Source organism: Bos taurus, unplaced genomic scaffold, assembly GCF_002263795.3.
Source record: "Bos taurus isolate L1 Dominette 01449 registration number 42190680 breed Hereford unplaced genomic scaffold, ARS-UCD2.0 Leftover_ScbfJmS_2057, whole genome shotgun sequence".
Lineage (NCBI taxonomy): Eukaryota > Metazoa > Chordata > Mammalia > Artiodactyla > Bovidae > Bos > Bos taurus.
Genome location: NW_020191148.1, coordinates 198857 through 216831, shown reverse-complemented (window position 1 = coordinate 216831; position 17975 = coordinate 198857). Strand labels below are relative to the sequence as shown.

The 17975-nt window shown below is 43.9% G+C and overlaps 1 protein-coding gene across 2 annotated transcripts in view; it reads right to left on the bottom strand.

Moving 5' to 3' along the window:
* LOC100847574 (ATP-binding cassette sub-family C member 4) overlaps window positions 1-17975 on the bottom strand; it is a 227330-nt gene that overhangs the window by 172321 nt on the left and 37034 nt on the right. For both annotated transcript variants that reach the window (XM_059884455.1, XM_024989092.2), the window contains exons 9-11: window positions 14626-14720; window positions 14317-14403; window positions 5440-5536 (exon numbers count right to left, since the gene is read on the bottom strand). In XM_059884455.1, coding sequence (XP_059740438.1) covers window positions 5440-5536; window positions 14317-14403; window positions 14626-14720 — 279 coding nt within the window. The remainder of the gene's footprint in view (window positions 1-5439; window positions 5537-14316; window positions 14404-14625; window positions 14721-17975) is intronic.

The following is a 17975-nucleotide window of genomic DNA, read 5'->3' as shown; positions in this document are numbered from 1 at the left end:
TGCACACAGATGCAAGAGAAAACTTCACACCAACCGACCACAAGCAACCAACCAGGCTTCCCCAATCAGGCAGCTGCTTAAACTACAGCCAATCTAATCATGTTCTTTGAACACATGTGACACATCATTGCAGTTTCCCTCCCTTATAAAGTCAAAATAATGTGCAGATGTTTCACTATTTCTGACCCTGAAATAAGATTCAGGTGATCATTGAGTGGCAAATAAAACTTTAGGGAAAAAATTCTCAGGATGCAAAACTCATCAAATGAGAGCAGCTCTGGTTAATGCAGGTCAGGTGGAAGAAGATGGCCCAGGACCCTAGCTAGGACCCCTCTCACCCTATGTCTTGAGGTGAGCGACTGGGAGAAACCCAGTGAAGCATCTGGGTACCATCTGATACTGCAGAACTAGAAAATTATGCAGGATATATTGTGTCTCGTTCCACTTGGCAGGAAAAATTCACATACCTCTTTAATAAAATCACCACTCACAACTTCATATCTCTAATATGCACAATGAAATGACTAGAAGTATAAAGACAGAAATTTCACTCAGCAGCCAAGTGCTGACAATTCTGAGGGGACAAGGGGGTAGCCATCTCCCCTCTGCTACAAGAGAGAGACCCAACAATGAGGATGGACTCCAACTCATCCAAGAGTGCCCACCAGTGGACAAACAGTTATTTTGTAAGTACTAAAACTGGGGGCAGTGCCCTCAAAGGAAGCGATAGGGGACTCTGAAACATCTAAAACATTCGTTTCCAAGGCAAACCATTCAATATAACAGTAATCCAAGTCTATGCCTCAACCAATAATGCTGAAGAAGCTGAAGTTTAACGGTTCTATGAAGACCTACAAGACCTTTTAGAACTAACACCCAAAAAAGATGTCCTTTTCATTATAGGGAATTGGAATGCAAAAGTAGGAAGTCAAGAAATACCTGGTGTAACAGGTAAATTTGGCCTTGGAATACTGAATGAAGCAGGGCAAAGACTAACTGAGTTTTGCCAAGAAAATGCACTGGTCATAGCAAACGCCCTCTTCCAACAACACAAGAGAAGACTCTACACATGGACATCATCAGATGGTCAACACCAAAATCAGATTTATTATGTTCATTGCACCCAAAGATGGAGAAGCTCTATAAAGTCAACAAAAACAAGACTGGGAGCTGACTGTGGCTCAGATCATGAACTCCTTATTACCAAATTCAGACCTAAATTGAAGAAAGTAGGGAAAACCACTAGACCATTCAGGTATGACCTAAATCAAATCCCTTATGATTATACAGTGGAAGTGAGAAATAGATTTAAGGGCCTAGATCTGATAGATAGAGTGCCTGATGAACTATGGAATGAGGTTCGTGACATTGTACAGTAGACAGGAATCAAGACCATCCCCGTTGAAAAGAAACGCAAAAAAGCAAAATGGCTGTCTGGGGAGGCCTTACAAATAGCTGTGAAAAGAAGAGAAGTGAAAAGCAAAGGAGAAAAGGAAAGATATAAGCATCTGAATGCAGATTTCCAAAGAATAGCAAGAAGAGATAAGAAAGCCTTTCTCAGCGAACAATAAAAAGAAATAGAGGAAAACAACAGAATGGGAAAGACTAGAGATCTCTTCAAGAAAATTAGATATACCAAGGGAACATTTCATGCAAAGATGGGCTTGATAAAGGACAGAAACGGTATAGACATAACAGAAGATATTAAGAAGAGGTGGCAAGAATACACAGAACTATACAAAAAAGATCTTCACGACCCAGATAATTACAATGATGTGATCATCGACCTAGAGCCAGACATCCTGGAATGTGAAGTCCAGTGGGCCTTATAAAGATCACTACAAACAAAGCTAGTGGAGGTGATGGAATTCCAGTTGAGCTATTTCAAATCCTGCAAGATGATGCTGTGAAAGTGCTACACTCAATATGCCAGCAAATTTGGAAAATTCAGCAGTGGCCACAGGACTGGAAAAGGTCAGTTTTCATTCCAATCCCAAAGAAATGCAATGCCAAAGAATGCTCCAACTACCACACAATTGCACTCATCTCACATGCTAGTAAAGTAATGCTCAAAATTCTCCAAGCCAGGCTTCAGCAATATGTGAACTGTGAATTTCCTCATGTTCAAGCTGATTTTAGAAAAGGCAGAGGAACCAGAGATCAAACTGCCAACATCTGCTGGATCATGGAAAAAGCAAGAGAGTTCCTGAAAAACATCGATTTCTGCTTTATTGACTATGCCAAAGCCTTTGACTGTGTGGATCACAATAAACTGTGGAAAATTCTGAAAGAGATGGGAATACCAGACCACCTGACCTGCCTCTTGAGAAACCTGTTATGCAGGTCAGGAAGCAACAGTTAGAACTGGACATGGAACAACAGACTGGTTCCATATAGGAAAAGGAGTACGTCAAGGCTGTATATTGTCCCCCTGCTTATTTAACTTATATACAGAGTACATCATGAGAAACGCTGGACTGGAAGAAGCATGAGCTGGAATCAAGATTGCTAGGAGAAATATCAATAACCTCAGATATGCAGATGACACCACCCTTATGGCAGAAAGTGAAGAGGAACTCAAAAGCCTCTTGATGAAAGTGAAAGTGGAGAGTGAAAAAGTTGACTTAAAGCTCAGCATTCAGAAAACAAAGATTATGGCATCCGGTCCCATCACTTCATGGGAAATAGATGGGGAAACAGTGGAAACAGTGTCAGACTTTATTTTTCTGGGCTCCAAAATCACTACAGATGGTGACTGCAGCCATGAAATTAAAAGACGCTTACTCTTTGGAAGGAAAGTTATAACCAACCTAGATAGCATATTCAAAAGCAGAGACATTACTTTGCCAACAAAGGTCCGTCTAGTCAAGGCTATGGTTTCCTCCAGTGGTCATGTATGGATGTGAGAGTTGGACTATGAAGAAAGCTGAGCATGGAAGAATTGATGCTTTTTAACTGTGGTGTTGGAGAAGACTCTTGAGAGTCCCTTGGACTGCAAGGAGATCCAACCAGTCCATTCTGAAGGAGATTAACCCTGGGATTTCTTTGGAAGGAATGATGCTAAAGCTGAAACTCCAGTACTTTGGCCACCTCATGCGAAGAGTTGACTCATTGGAAAAGACTCTGATGCTGGGAGGGATTGGGGGCAAGAGGAGAAAGGGACGACAGAGGATGAGATTGCTGGATGGCATCACTGACTCGATGGACGTGAGTCTCAGTGAACTCTGGGAGTTGGTGATGGACAGGGAGGCCTGGCCTGCTGCAATTCATGGGGTCCCAAAGAGTCAGACACAACTGAGCAACTGAACTGAACTGAAAACATCTAGGGACTGGTAAGTAGGTTATTCTCCTGCCCACGAATCCTGTGCTCATAACACCGTCAACACTGGGATTTACACACTAGAAGTGCCCCTTTTGTACATGAAGTCAACTGCTCTCAAGCTTGAAAAATCTTAGCTCCTCTCCCCATTCCTACAGGAGTGGAGAGGAGTCACATTCCTAGAGGAGACACATGGAACTGCTTCCAGAGAGACAGAGGTTCTGTATTTTAATAATCTTTCTTGGAGCAGAGATTTATTTCATAAGTCAAGTATCTGACCAAGGTTCTGTGGAACATTCAGATGCTAAAGAAAAAGATGCTGAGGACCAGATGTAAATGAGCCAAAAAGTGAAGCATCAAACTACCACCAAGTCTGAAAACTTCTCACTAAACCCCACCTCCCAACTATGCTAGGAGCTGTGGGTCAGATGGTGCTGCCTCCTCAAAAAGATAAGTTCAAACGTGACACCTGTGGACATAACCTTATTTGGAAACAGGGTCTTTCCAGATGTAATCAAGTTAAGATGAGGTCGCACTGGTGCAGGGTGACCCTAAATCCAATATGACTGATGGTCTTATGAGAAGAGGCCCAGACACAGGGACAATGGCCAAGTGGTATCAGAGGCAGAGAACATAGTGCTGCAGTTGGAAGCCAAGGAACACAAGGAAGGCTGGCAAACACCAGAGGCTGGAAGGAAGGATTCTCCCCTGGAGCCTTCAGGGAGAACACAGCCCTGCCAGCACCTGGATTTGGGACCCATAACCTCCAGAGCAGGGAGACGATAAACTTCTGCTGTTTTAAGTCACCCAGTTGGCAGTACTTGGTTACAGCAGCTCTAGAAGCTGATACTCTAGCCTGAGTCCACATTTCTGTCTTCTCAGCTTTACTAAGACCTGGAATTGCTTCTCCTGTCACCCCTCCAGTGACCATCAGAGAAATCTCTCAAATTTGATATCAGACCACATTGCTCCTCTGCTCTGGGCCATCCAAGACTTCCATGCCAGTTCCCGTCCCCTGGCCACTGCTCAGAGACCAGCTCCCTCCACATCCCCTGCTCACTCTCCTCAGACACACTTGTCTTCCTGCTGTTCCTCCAACCTGCCAGTTCAGCTCCTTCCTCAGGACTCCCTGCCTCAGACCCCTCCCCTAGATGACTGTGTGACCCCTACCTTCATGTCACTCAGACCCCATTAGGCACCAGCTTTTTAGAGAGGCTAGGATGTCACTCTCACTCTCTCTTTGGCACATCCGTCCCCATAAGAACAGGAGCCCCGTGAAGGCAGAGCCTTGTCCTCCTGCTGCACACACAAGAGACCTGGGCAGGGAGACTAGCAACTGGAGACACCAGCAGAGAGGGCATCTCTGATCCAGGTGCTCGGCTACCCAACCTCACTTCTGGAGTTAATGGAAGATGCTCTTTAGGCAAACTATGTATGAGAATCTCTTGGATACCAACAGATCTTAGAATCTCTAATTTGTAAGTAATACACTTTGACTTAAGTCACGGAAGAGGAAAATAAAAAGTTCTAAATAAAACTGCATCATTATCCTTAACAAACTTCATTAGAGCAGGGATGATTCAATAATCCTGTGGTTGCACTCTTACACACTTTAGGGTTTATATGGCTTAGAGTGTAATAGTGACACTTCTACAGAGCTTTAGATTCATCCTCCAAGGTGTGAACACCAGCTCTGAGAAGAGGGTGAAAAACTGAGGGAGAAGAGGGTGTCTACCATGAATCCAAGGAAAGTGACCAGAAAGGAGGTCTGTCCTTCAACACTGCTGTTACTGCTGCTGCTGATGCTGCTAAGTCACTTCAGTTGTATCCGACTCTGTGCGACCCCATAGATGGCAGTCCAAACAGGCTCCGCCATCCCTGGGATTTTCCAGGCAAAAACACTGGAGTGGGTTGCCATTTCCTTCTCCAATGCATGAAAGTGAAAAGTGAAAGTGAAGTCTCTCAGTCGTGTCTGACTCTTTGCGACCCCACAGACTGCAGCCTACTAGGCTCCTCCGTTCATGGGGTTTTCCAGGCAAGAGTACTGGAGTGGGGTGCCATTGCCTTCTCCCAACACATCTGAGGGCTAGCAATTCCACAGACTTCTAGAAATTACTTACATCTTTCAATATCAGAATCTGACTTGCATCTTTTAGGTATTGCAACTGATGAGTGACTAAAATTGTGATCTTCTCCTTCAAGGCCTGATGAACACACCTATAAATGTAAAAGGTACAGAAACCAAAAGCACATTAATGGAGTGCCTTAAACTGAAAACATATTTTAAAAACAGTGAGACAAAGACCACATAGCAACCACAGATCTTTAGTTTAAATGCCAAATCAATAATAAATAAACATAGTCAATTAATCCAACTAGGTTCTTAAATTTATCAGCAGCAAATTTGAATCTACTGCTACAAAAAATTCTTAAAATCAGTCCAGTGAAGGAGGCACTAACAGCTAAGTCTTTTCCTCTAAAACTCAGCTTAACAATTATTTACATGTTTCATAAAGGAAAACAACTGAGTAATACTGAGATTTCAAAACTTGACTAAACTAAAACACTATTTTATCACTATTTGGGAATGGGAGAAGAGGGAGCCATGTCATTTAAAAATGTGTACATTCTTAGCTTTCTAGGTGATTATTTATAATTAATGATTGTTGGGGGCCAGCGTGAGGCACTCCGCCCATGGCAAAGATTATGAGGAAGGAGGCTCGACATACGCAAAGGCGGGATCGAGCCTCAGGAGTCCCCCTGGAAATCCTCGAGCATCTACCCCCATAACCAGAGCCTGCCTGCTTTACCATTTTGTGCTTCCACCTGCACCTCTGACTTTACAGGGGGCTGTCCCCCACCACCTCTTTCGGAGAAGGAGTTAACCTAGAGCTCCAGTTAATAAAAACTCCTGGGTGTGACAAGAGTGTTTTAACCTACAAACTCCTCTGAAGGTTCTCTAGCCTGCCTGACAGGCTTGTCCGGCCACATGTGATTGCTCATAGCCTCCCAACCATGAGAGGCACGAGATGCTTTAAACCTTCTAAAAACAGGTTCCTTAGAAAAGTTAGAAAACTATTAGTATAAGTATAATGGGCTGATTAGAAATTGTATTGGTGAAGGGTTTTTCATTTGCTGAGCCAATGTTTGTTGCTAAGTCTCCATACCCCCTGCCCTTACACACATTAATGAATATACAGAAGAAATAAGTATTAACCTTTGATATTAATCACGTTAGACCTTAGGCTAAGTAAACTCTTTCCTTAACTAAAACCCACTACACCCTCACCCTATAGGAATGTAACTTTATTTGGGTGGCGTCTGTTTTAAGAATAATCACCCCTGGAGAAATAAGTGTCCTGGTTGACTGACTGCTGTCACAAGGAGAGGGTCATAAATTGTCAGCAGGCCCCCTGGCCAGAAGATGATGTAACACCCCTAAGACCTCTGTATACATTTGTATGAAGCACCTGACTTTGATAAAAGTCAGGACTGCTGACCCCACGTGACTTTTGCATAACATCTCAGTGTATAAAAGTAGACCATGGAAAATAAAGGACTGGGATCAGTTTCTCGAAATACTGGTCTCCCCATGTTGCTCTCTCTCTCACTCTGGCTGAGTCTCCATCTGGAGCGCGGAACCCACCATGCTTACTAATTATGCCTGGGCTTCTAAGATCCGACTGGGGAGGCCTCAGTGTCTCCTCTCCTTTGGGAGAACAGAAGGACGTCTGCGGCCTACGTAAGTGGTGCAAGCTTCTTGTCTTGAAGTTTTATTGGTCTCCCGTGTAAACCAAGCTACTCAGCCTTTTTTCTCCACTGAATTTTCCTACTGAGCTATCCTCATTCTATTACTCTTTACATCTTTAATTAATATCTAATTGAAGCTATTGTATCCTGATCCTTGCTGACGCCGTCCCCACTTCGAACTCCCTGGATCAGCCGAGGCTGGACCCCGGCAAATGATGTAAATATTCACGACAAAAAATTAATCAATTCTTGGTAATCTTTGCCAGAGTGCATTTGTTAGACACTTCTTCCCAAAGAATGTTAGATATAAAATAAATGTCAGCATGGCCTCTGTCACTCTCTACAACAATCCCAGTTCCATCTAGGAAGCAAGTCTTCTTTCATTATGACTGAACACCTTCCAAACATGAAAGTAAAAGAACAGAATCCAAATGGCCCAAATCACAGTGGAAATCATCCAGTGGTTCAGAGGACCCATCAGTTCTCTTAGTCAAGACACCCTCAGTCTTCAACCTTAAATTTTTTTCACAGTAAAAAAAACTACTCCTACATTTCAAATGTAGACCCCTAGGGACTCAGCTGTAGTCTCATCCCACAGGGTTCACAACCCCTCCAGGGAAGCAAATGGCTGAGTCTGGGGCCCCGGTGACCACAGGCAGGGCTCCAGGCAGGTACTCTGGGTGCCCCAGCCCCTCACAGAGCAAATCTCAGGAACCTGAGCCACAGCTCAGCCTGTGAGTGAGTCAGATGGAGAGTCTGGAGCCAGCAGACTGCATCTCAGCCCCTCTCACAAAACTGACGTCAGACGAGCAACCCAACCTCAATTTCTTCATCTCAAAACAAGGTCAATGACAACTCATCCACACATTCTGACAAATCAAACCACCAATCCACTCAGTAAAGGTCAGGCCCCTTCTTCACTCCTCCATAACCACAAGCAGTCATGTGCTTTGGACTCAGGATAGAAAAGTCCTAAGGGGACACTCTGGACACTGGGTCTGTGATCAAAAGCAAGACCCCTGGATGTAGAAACATACACCATTGCTTTGTTAAGTCCAAAAGGATTCATTCTCACCTTTAGACATCCATCAGCTCAGTGTTCGTAAAAGGTTAACACCTTTTCAACTTAGAACTAAAGTTTTCAAACAGAATTTTTTCTCCTTAATTCATAATTGCCTGCCAATAGTCCCTAAAGGTGGATGTTAATCAAATATGATGGGGTGTTACGTTCAAGATGAATCAACCCAAAAGTTTTAAGATGTTTTCTTCCTAACATTCCATCACAGATAAGGTAATACAAGTAATTACAATGAAGTGATCAGTTGATGGCTTGGAACTTTTCCTAAATAATGCTCTCATCCAAGTCACTAGAAAAATACACTCTTTTCCAAGTTTTTAAAGATTTCCAAGTCATGCCATAGAAATGATTGAGTCAGCAACCAGTTGAATAACAGTTATTCCTATATAAAGGCTGTGTTAATTCTATGATCCCACATATAATCCTATATAAGGGCTGTATTAAGAGGGGACACATCCCCTGGTGAAGGTGATACAAATAAGACAGAGAGATTCCCCACCTCCATTCATTCAATCAGCAGAGGTTTGTTGAGGAGCCAGGCACTGTCCTAAGTGCTGAGGACCCACCCACAGGTCAAGATAGAAGAGAATACTCTGCACCGTGTAGAGGACACCCTGAACAAGTATAGAAAATGTGCTATTGGGCTGTGACCTGTGCTCTGAAGGAAAAACAAGGGGAGTTGCTGTCTTAGATGTGGAGACATGGGAGCCCTGTGACTATCTAGGGAAACAGCATGGAAGAAGGCACAGCAGGTGCAGGGTTCCTGGGACAGAAGATGCTGGGCTAAGGCACCTTCCTGAATTCATAGTTTATAGGTGGCAAGGGGACTCATAAATCATCAAGTGCACCCACTGAGGGCTGTGGGAAGACGAAGGGCAGGGCGCCCCCTGGAGGAGAAGGAGGGAATGGCAGGTCCCTTCTTCCACCTTCCTTCTGTGTCCTGTGCACTGCTCCCTGGCTCTGAACAGAGGGACCAGTGTGTACAGACAGATGGGGGTGAGAAAGGAGCCCCACAGAGCCAGCACAGCTGGATACCGAGTGGGTGTGGGGACGAGCTGGAAAAGCTGATGGGGGCAGAAGAAGCAAGCCTGTTTGAGGACCTGGAGCTGCTTCCTTAATGGGGCGGGGTGGGGGGTGGGGGGGGGTGGGCAGTGTCCATAAAGGGCTGGAACATGTGGTGAGCTGTGTAGACAGCAGTGTGGGAGTCTGATTAGGACAGACCCCAAGAGCTGATGATGCAGGAGGAAGGGTCTGGTGATATGGGGCTGAACAAGGATGGGATCCATGGCTGGACACAGGTGAGACTGCATCAGTTCATATAAGGCCCCTCACCTTCTGTAGGTGCTAGAATCCACCATGTTCACAGCATAAAGTTGTAAAAGTCATGAACCTCAATGACCTTGGATATAAATTCATGACTGAAGGAAACTGTTAACAGCAAGTAGAAGTGTAATTCATTCACTTTTAATACAAAACCCTCCCCATGACCAAGTTTCCACACAACCACCATATCTCATAGCATATTGTTCCATCTGATTCTCTAACTTGAGAACACTCTCCAGTTGCTGCTGAGTGGTTTCCTAAATTGCTTTCACACTCTCTGCTTTAAATTTCCCGAGAGAGTGTGTGGTTCTGATTATGAACAACAGTCTTAAGCTTGCTTCTATCAAGTATATATCCAAAGTGGTACACCCAAATATTTGAGAGGATTTTATAAATATCTCCTGTGTTTGAAAAAGAACTCAGGAGAACTTCTGTGATCAGCACACTCTACTTGGCACCAAAATAATGCCTTGCTCTCCTCTCCCTGTGACATGGATGCTATGACCAAAAGAATCTGTTCCTGCATTGATGGAGAACATGTGCAGATGCTCACAAGATGGGGTAACCGCATTTGTGAGTTCAGGGTGGGGTACTTGGAACAAGGTGGCTAAGATACTCATGACACCAGGAGGGTGGGGGTGAGGAATCCCTGTCACAGCACTAGCGCCTGTCACTGAACTCATGACAAGACACAAGACACTTCTCTAAGGGAAAATTCAAGTCATGAGCAGGACAGGCTGGGAAAGGGGGGTCAGATCAGAGCTGGAGGCCATGCCATGTGTCATTCACCCTGTTCTCTCCTGTTCTCAAAGATTAAGTGCTACTATGCAGGTTTGTGTGTATGTGTGTTACAATATACCTAACATGAAATTTACCATTTTAATCATATAGCCATATAGTGGCATTAAGTACATTCACATTGTTGTGCAGCCATCACTACCATCCATCTCCACAACTCTTTCATCACCCCAATACTACGAACATCTTATATTTGGGCAGTTTCCAGCAAAGTCTAACAATCCGCAGTTAGTGGATGTGGAATCCCAGCTCCTTGTGTCCAGAGCTCAGAGCTCCTCACATACCTACTGACTCTGCTGAAGTCTTTTTACTTTGCTATTCTAGGCCTGCTCTACACCAATCATGTCCCCCTCAAATTCACATGTCATGTTAGTTACTAGCACCTTAGAATTTGGTGACAGGGACCATAAAGAAGTAATCGTTACCCTTAATACATTGCACCTAATCTGATCTGACTGGTGTGCTTAGATGAAGAGGAGACTAAGACATAAGGACAGAAACACAGGCATGTAAATCAGAGAAGTTAGAACACACCCTCCCACCATGCACAAAATAAACTAAAAATGGCTTAAAGACTTTATCATTAGATGTGACACCATAAAACTCCTAGAAGAGACTAAAGGCAAAATATTCTCCGACATAAATTATACCAATGTTTTCTTAGGTCAGTCTTCTAAGGCAATAGAAATATAAACAAAAATACGGTGGCTCAGTGGTAAAGAATCCACCTGCCAGTGCAGGAGACACAGGATCCATTCCTGGTCCCAGAAGATCCCACCTGCTGAGCTCTGGAGCCCAGGAGCTGGAACCACTGAGCCCACACATGCAGGACCCCATACTCTGCAACAAGAGAAGCCATCTCAATGAGAAGTCCACACACCACAAATAGAGAGTAGTCCCTGCTCATCACAACTAGAGAAAAACCATCACAGCAACAAAGACCAGGTATGGCCACAATTATTTTTTTAATTAAAAAAATAAACAAATAGGACCTAATCAAATTTACAAGATTTTGCACAGCAAAGGAAACCATAAACACAATGAAGAGACAACCTATAGACTGGGAAAAAATATCTGCAAATGATGTGACCAACAAGGGCTTAATTTTTAAAATATACAAACAGCTCATACAACTGAACAACAACAAAATCTGATCAAAAAATGTGCAGAAGACTAAATAGACACTTTTCCAAAAGACACATACAGACGGCCAATAGGCACATGTAAAGGAGCTCACCCTTGGGAATTATCAGAGAAATGCAAATCAAAACTACAATGAGGCATCACCTCACACCAGTTAGAATGGTCAACACTAAAATAACAGTGGCTGAGAGGGTGTGGAGAAAAGGGAGCCCTCCTACACTACTGCTGGGAATGAAAGTTGCTTCAGGCACTGTAGAAAACAGCATGGAGGATCCTCAGAAAACTAAAAGTAGAATTACCTTATATTCCAGTAATCCCACTCCTGGGCATATATATGCACAAAACCATACACCAAAAAAAAGACATGTATCCTTATATTCATAGCAGCAGTATTCACAATAGCCAAACATGGAAACAACGTAATGTCTACCAACAGACGAATGGTTGTGGTACATGGAGAGAATGTAATACTACTCAGCCATAAAAAAAGGAAAAAGAATGCCAGTTGCAGAAAAATGGATGGACCTGGAGGTTATCATACTAAGTGAAGTAAGTCAGAACAAGAAAGACAAATATCATATGATATCACTTACATGTGGAATCTAAAATATGGCAATAATGAACCTATTGACAAAACAGAAACAGACTCACAGACATAGTGAACAGACTTATGGTTGCATGGGTGGAAGGGGTGTGGGGAGGAATGGACTGGGAATTTGGGGTTAGCAGAATGCGAAGTATTATGTGTAGAATGGATAAACAACAAGGTCCTACAGTATAGTGTAGTGAGCTATATTTGATATTCCTAGATAAACCATAATGGAAAAGAATATTTAAAAGAATGCATGTATGTATATAACTGAGTAGCTTTGCCATACAAAGAAATTAACATAATAATGTAAATCAATTATATTTTAATATTTTTTTTTAAAGGACAGAGACAGGGGTGCACATGGACAGAGATCATATGAGGACACAGCGAGGCAGACGCCACCAGCAGCCAAGAACAACGTTCTCATCAGAAACCAAACCTGCCTACACGGCCAACTTCCAGCCTCAAGGACTGTGAGAAAATGAATTTCTGTTCTTTAAGCACCCCAACTGTAACAACTTGCTATAGACTGAATATTTTTGTCCTCAAAATTCATATATTGAAACCTAATTCCCACTGTGTACTAGAAGTGTAGCTATTGGGAGGTGACAGGTCATGAGGGTGGAGCCAACATGAAAGAGATTAGTGCCCTTACAAAGGGGACCCACAGGGCTCCCTCACCCCTTCCCCACGTGAGGACACGGGAATCGTGCCCTCACCAGACGCTGAATCTCTCAGCACCCTAAGCTTGGACTTTTCCAGCCTCCAGAATCCTGAGGGATAAATTTCTGTTTTTTATAAGCTGCCCAGGCTGTGGTCTCCTGTGAGAGCAGCCTGGACAGACAGCCCCAGCAAAGTAACACAGAACCTGACAGCGAGAATTTCCAAATAGCTTCTCTCTGCCAAACACCCCACCTCCTTCAGACAAGGACATACCTGCTGTTCTCCTCACAGCCCTGCTTCCTCCTCCCTCCATACCTGAGCTTCTACTCTTCCTTCAGCAAAGGAACTGGGTCCTCTTCTCAGCCTCCACACACCTGCCCAGCCTGCAGGCCCACAGGGCACTTCCCTCCCAGCCCTGGGCACAGGGAGCTTTCCAACTTCAGTGAAAGTCTCCAGCTGCAACTTCCACTTAGCATTTACTGTATCCTGTATCAAAACTCTCTAAACCTTGACTCTGCTGAGCTTTCCCCAGGCATCTGTCTTAACAAGCTCCACACAGAGACAGGTTCCTTAGTGGCAGGAATGAGGGCTGTGTCCTAGTCTCCCTTATCTTGCCCAGTGTGGGTCCTTCCCCTCTCCTGGCTCATCATCCTCCTTGTAAAGTAAGAGGTTTTGTGCAGGAACATCTGTAAGGGTATTGATCTCAGTGCACACAGCAGGGTGCTGATATGCAGCTGGAAGGCTCATTGTCTTTAACAAGGTGAACGACAGCAAGGGAACTAACCATGGGGTAGATGTGGAGGCTGCTTCAGAAAAAGCGAATTCATGAGAATTTCAAAGACGCCAGTCTAGACTCCACCAGAGGCCTCAGTCAGCATGTGTTGGGACAGAGAAGCAACAGAACTGTTCTCCAGGAGTTCTGTGGCCAAGAAAGAGCCACTGACAACAAATTCCAGAAACACAAAGTAAGAGTCAGGACTTCAGAAAGATTCCAAAAAATACTGAGTTTCAAATTCAAGTTAACCCTACATGTGGGTCTAAGTATTAATTTTAGTAAGCATCCATGAAGAAATGTTAAATAATTGAGCCATACTCAGATGTGGAATAAATCATCTGTAAATTCTAAATCATTTGTAAATACTTCACTAAGTATTTCTAAACCAACAGAATCATAAGCATAAACCAACACGGTCTTTCCACGGAAGCCCTATATCTATACTGAAAAATTCACTTCTAATGTGCCTTCAGCAAATGACAAAGGAAAAGAATTGGCAGCCCATTACCAGGTTACCAAATCCTACTCTCTGATTTAAAAACTTTACATCATCCTTCTTATCCCTGGGGTTTGGATCCATCCACAATGTCTGAATCCATCAAGTGCAAGTAACGGGGGAATCTGTCATGTATCCCTCACTCCCTAAAGCATGGACCCCACTGTCCTACACACACTGGAAGCAACTGCTGTATTTTCCTGTCCTGACCTCATCATGATGCAAAATTTATCGATGATGGATCTTCTGTGGAGGGAAGGGAGGGACACCAGGACAGAGTGAGCTGAGTCTCCAGCACAAAGGTTTTCCTGAGCTCTCTTCCCTGATCTCTACAGGGTTCCTGGAAAGCAGAGATGATAGAAAACAGGACCAAACTCACAGTTCAAACAAGTGCCTGCTGACTCTTGCATCCACTGCACTGAGTGGATCATCCAGGAGGTAAATGTCTGCGTCCTGATACACGGCTCTAGAAAACATAGAGAGACGTCAGGAGGGGACACTTCACATTGCCTGGGTCTCATCTCTGAATCATGATGGTGTCTAACAACTCCAGGTTCCTTCCACAAGCCCAGGGAAAGGGCCAAGACCCTGCTTCACAGAGGCCCACCTTGTGAGTGGGGTCTGTGTGCTCAGGTCCACTAGGAGCTGCAGAGGAGGAGGGGCGGATGGCAACTGAAATCCCACTTACCTGGCGAGGCTGACCCGGGCTTTCTGTCCTTCACTCAGTGGGGTTCCTCCATCTCCTGTCACAGTTAGATCTCTTTCCTTCAAATTCTGCAAATCCTGTATGGAGATAGAAAAGAGAAAAAAGAAAAAGATTTAAAATGTGTTCTCCTGCCATCCTAACCTTTTAGCATCAGTTCTTCATACAAGTGTTTAATCAACAACAATGGGCTTATTTCATAGTGACTAAACAGAAAGTGAAGAGGAACTAAAAAAGCCTCTTGATGAAAGTGAAAGTGGAGAGTGAAAAAGTTAGCTTAAAGCTCAACATTCAGAAAACTAAGATCATGGCATCCGGTCCCATCACTTCATGGGAAATAGATGGGGAAACAATGGAAACAGTGGCCAGACTTTATTTGGGGGGCTCCAAAATCACTGCAGATGGTGACTGCAGCCATGAAATTAAAAGACGCTTACTCCTTGGAAGAAAAGTTATGACCAACCTAGATAGCATATTGAAAAGCAGAGACATTACTTTGCCAACAAAGGTCCATCTAGTCAAGGCTATGGTTTTTCCTGTGGTCATGCATGGATGTGAGAGCTGGACTGTGAAGAAGGCTGAGCGCCGAAGAATTGATGCTTTTGAACTGTGGTGTTGGAGAAGACTCTTGAGAGTCTCTTGCACTGCAAGGAGATCCAACCAGTCCATTCTGAAGGAGATCAGCCCTGGGATTTCTTTGGAAGGAATGATGCTAAATCTGAACCTCCAGTACTTTGGCCACCTCATGTGAAGAGTTGACTCATTGGAAAAGACTCTGATGCTGGGAGGGATTGGGGGCAGGAGGAGAAGGGGATGACAGAGGATGAGATGGCTGGATCGCATCACTGACTCGATGGACGTGAGTCTGAGTGAACTCCGTGAGTTGGTGATGGACAGGGAGGCCTGGCGTGCTGCGACTCATGGGGTCCCAAAGAGTTGGACGTGACTGAGCGATTGAACTGAACTGAAATGAAACTGTAACAAGGAAAATTAAAAAAAACTTCTCAGGGCTTTTCATTTGTTTTCATTCTATATTTTTTCAAAGCATTTATGCATTTAACCATTTCAACAGGTATTTATTGAGGATTGACTATACATGAGCCATTGTTCTGAGAACAGTGAATTCAGCCATGAGGAAACAGAACCCCTAGAATTCCTCTCCACGGTGGGAGAGAGACAATATGGAAAATAAACCTGAGTGCAAGTACTGAGGATGAGAAGGAAAAGGAAGCTGCTCAGGGGGATGGAGAGTGAAGGAGGGAGTCCACACTAGGGTGTGAGGCCTCTGCTCAGAGGGGGCTGTGAGCAGATCTGGGGGGGAGGGGCAGGGGCTCAGGCAGACCTGGAGAGGCTGCTCCTTACAGAGGGAGGGGCTAGTGCAGGGGCCACGGGGAGATGCCCAAGGGGTTCAGGACAAGGAGCCCAGGAGAGCAGAGTAAGAATGAGGGGAGTAAGGGCAGAGACAGAGCAGGAGACTTGGTGTCACTGCCAGTAAAGGAGGGAGGGGAAGGGGAGGAGGAACCTGGTCTGAGGTTTTTAAGGAATCACTTCTGTGCTTTGCAATAAACAGACAGTAAGATTGGTTTATTTTTTTGGGCGGGGGGAATGATGAAGGCAGATACAAGGGAGGAGGCTACTAGAATAATTTAGGGAGCAATGGAAATGGAGAGACAGGGTCACACTCCAGACATACTTGGAAGGTGGAGTCTGTAAAACCTGATGACAGGACGGGTGTGGGTTGTAAGAGAAGAGGACTGTGATGTTTGGGGTGAGGAAGGGGAAGGACAGGGTCACCATTTATTGAGTTGCAGATGATGATGGAGGCAGATTTAGGACACTTCTCTTGTGGACAAGCAGAAATGACCTCTCAGTGATATCACTGTGCAGCTGGACATGCAAGTGTGAAGGTCTGTGCTAGAGACACAGGTGTGAGAACTGGTGGTCCAGGCTGGTGAAAACACAGGACTTGTTTTATCTTAAATTGCCAGTTTTGCTGATCTTGGTCTCCACTTCTGATTTTCAGAGAAGGGATGAAACCTGAACCGAGTCTTCACAGTGATACTTAAGGCAAGTCATAGTGTGACAGACGACGTCTGTATAAGAAATGGGAACAGAAAGAGCAGGCTGGGCAGGAAAAACAAAAGGAAAGAAACAACATGCTGAGGGACACCAAGCAGATCAGTTGGACTAAGTAGATCCTTGCCCATGGAAGCAGGAAATACTCAAAGTTAAGAAGGATATGAAGTTTTGGCTTGAGCATCTGGGAATCTATCATAAGTTATATTTGAGTATTATTTAAGAAGTAGACAAATCAGTCTATTTTCCCCAGAGTATCTGGGAAAAAAATTTTTTTAAATGACAAGAAAATCCCCAAAATGACCAGGTAACAATCAGGTTTAAGTTACACAGTTATTACACAGGAAATCTTTACTTCAAATTACCTATTAAACCCCTCAGGCATCAACCTAAGATACACAGCAGTACCTTTCTGCAGATGATGCCCTCACTTCTGTTTCTACTTTAGAAATTTGCGGAGAAAGCAAACTAGCACACTGGGGTCTCCATGATAAACAAGTCCTCTGATCTCCCTAAGTCTCATTTTCCTCTTCTACATAATGTGCTGCAGAAACCAGAATCATCAAACTCAAGCTGTGAGAATCGAAGGAAGTGTATGAACACCCTCCATAAATGGAAAAAGGACATGAATTGATTATAACTTGCTATTGGTGACTGATGTCTATTTTCTTTTCAAACCAACAGTGGGATCCCATGCATAGTGTGGATCACAATATGCAAAGCACATGACCACAAGGAAAAGACAGAGACTGTCTCCATCATAACCCTCCCTGACAGCCACAAGACATAAAGACACACACAGGTTTCCTGCTCACTCAGAGCTTAACTTGGGTGCATCCAATGAAGGGCAGCAATTACTCTGTTGTGAAAATTCATCATTATGTCACTTCCTCTCTTTCTGGAGCTCAGAAATTAATACCATCTCTTGCTTTGGTTTTCATGAACAACAACAAACCATTTTAAGATAGGTTCCAAGCCTTATACATACACACACACACACACACACCCGAGTTACTTGGCCTCCATTTCACTGATGACAATCCTTGCAAACTGTTCCACTTAGCTTTTATGCTTTGATTTTACATTGTTTTTGTTTCTTTCTCAAAATAGTGACATATCATAACACAAAAATCTTAACCATGCTCTAGAAAAGGCACATAAATCCACTCTTTTAATTAGTACATGAGGGGATAGAAACAGGCTCTCTTCAACTCTGGTGGTAGGACTTGAAGTGTGTTGGTGACTCTGAAATTATTCAT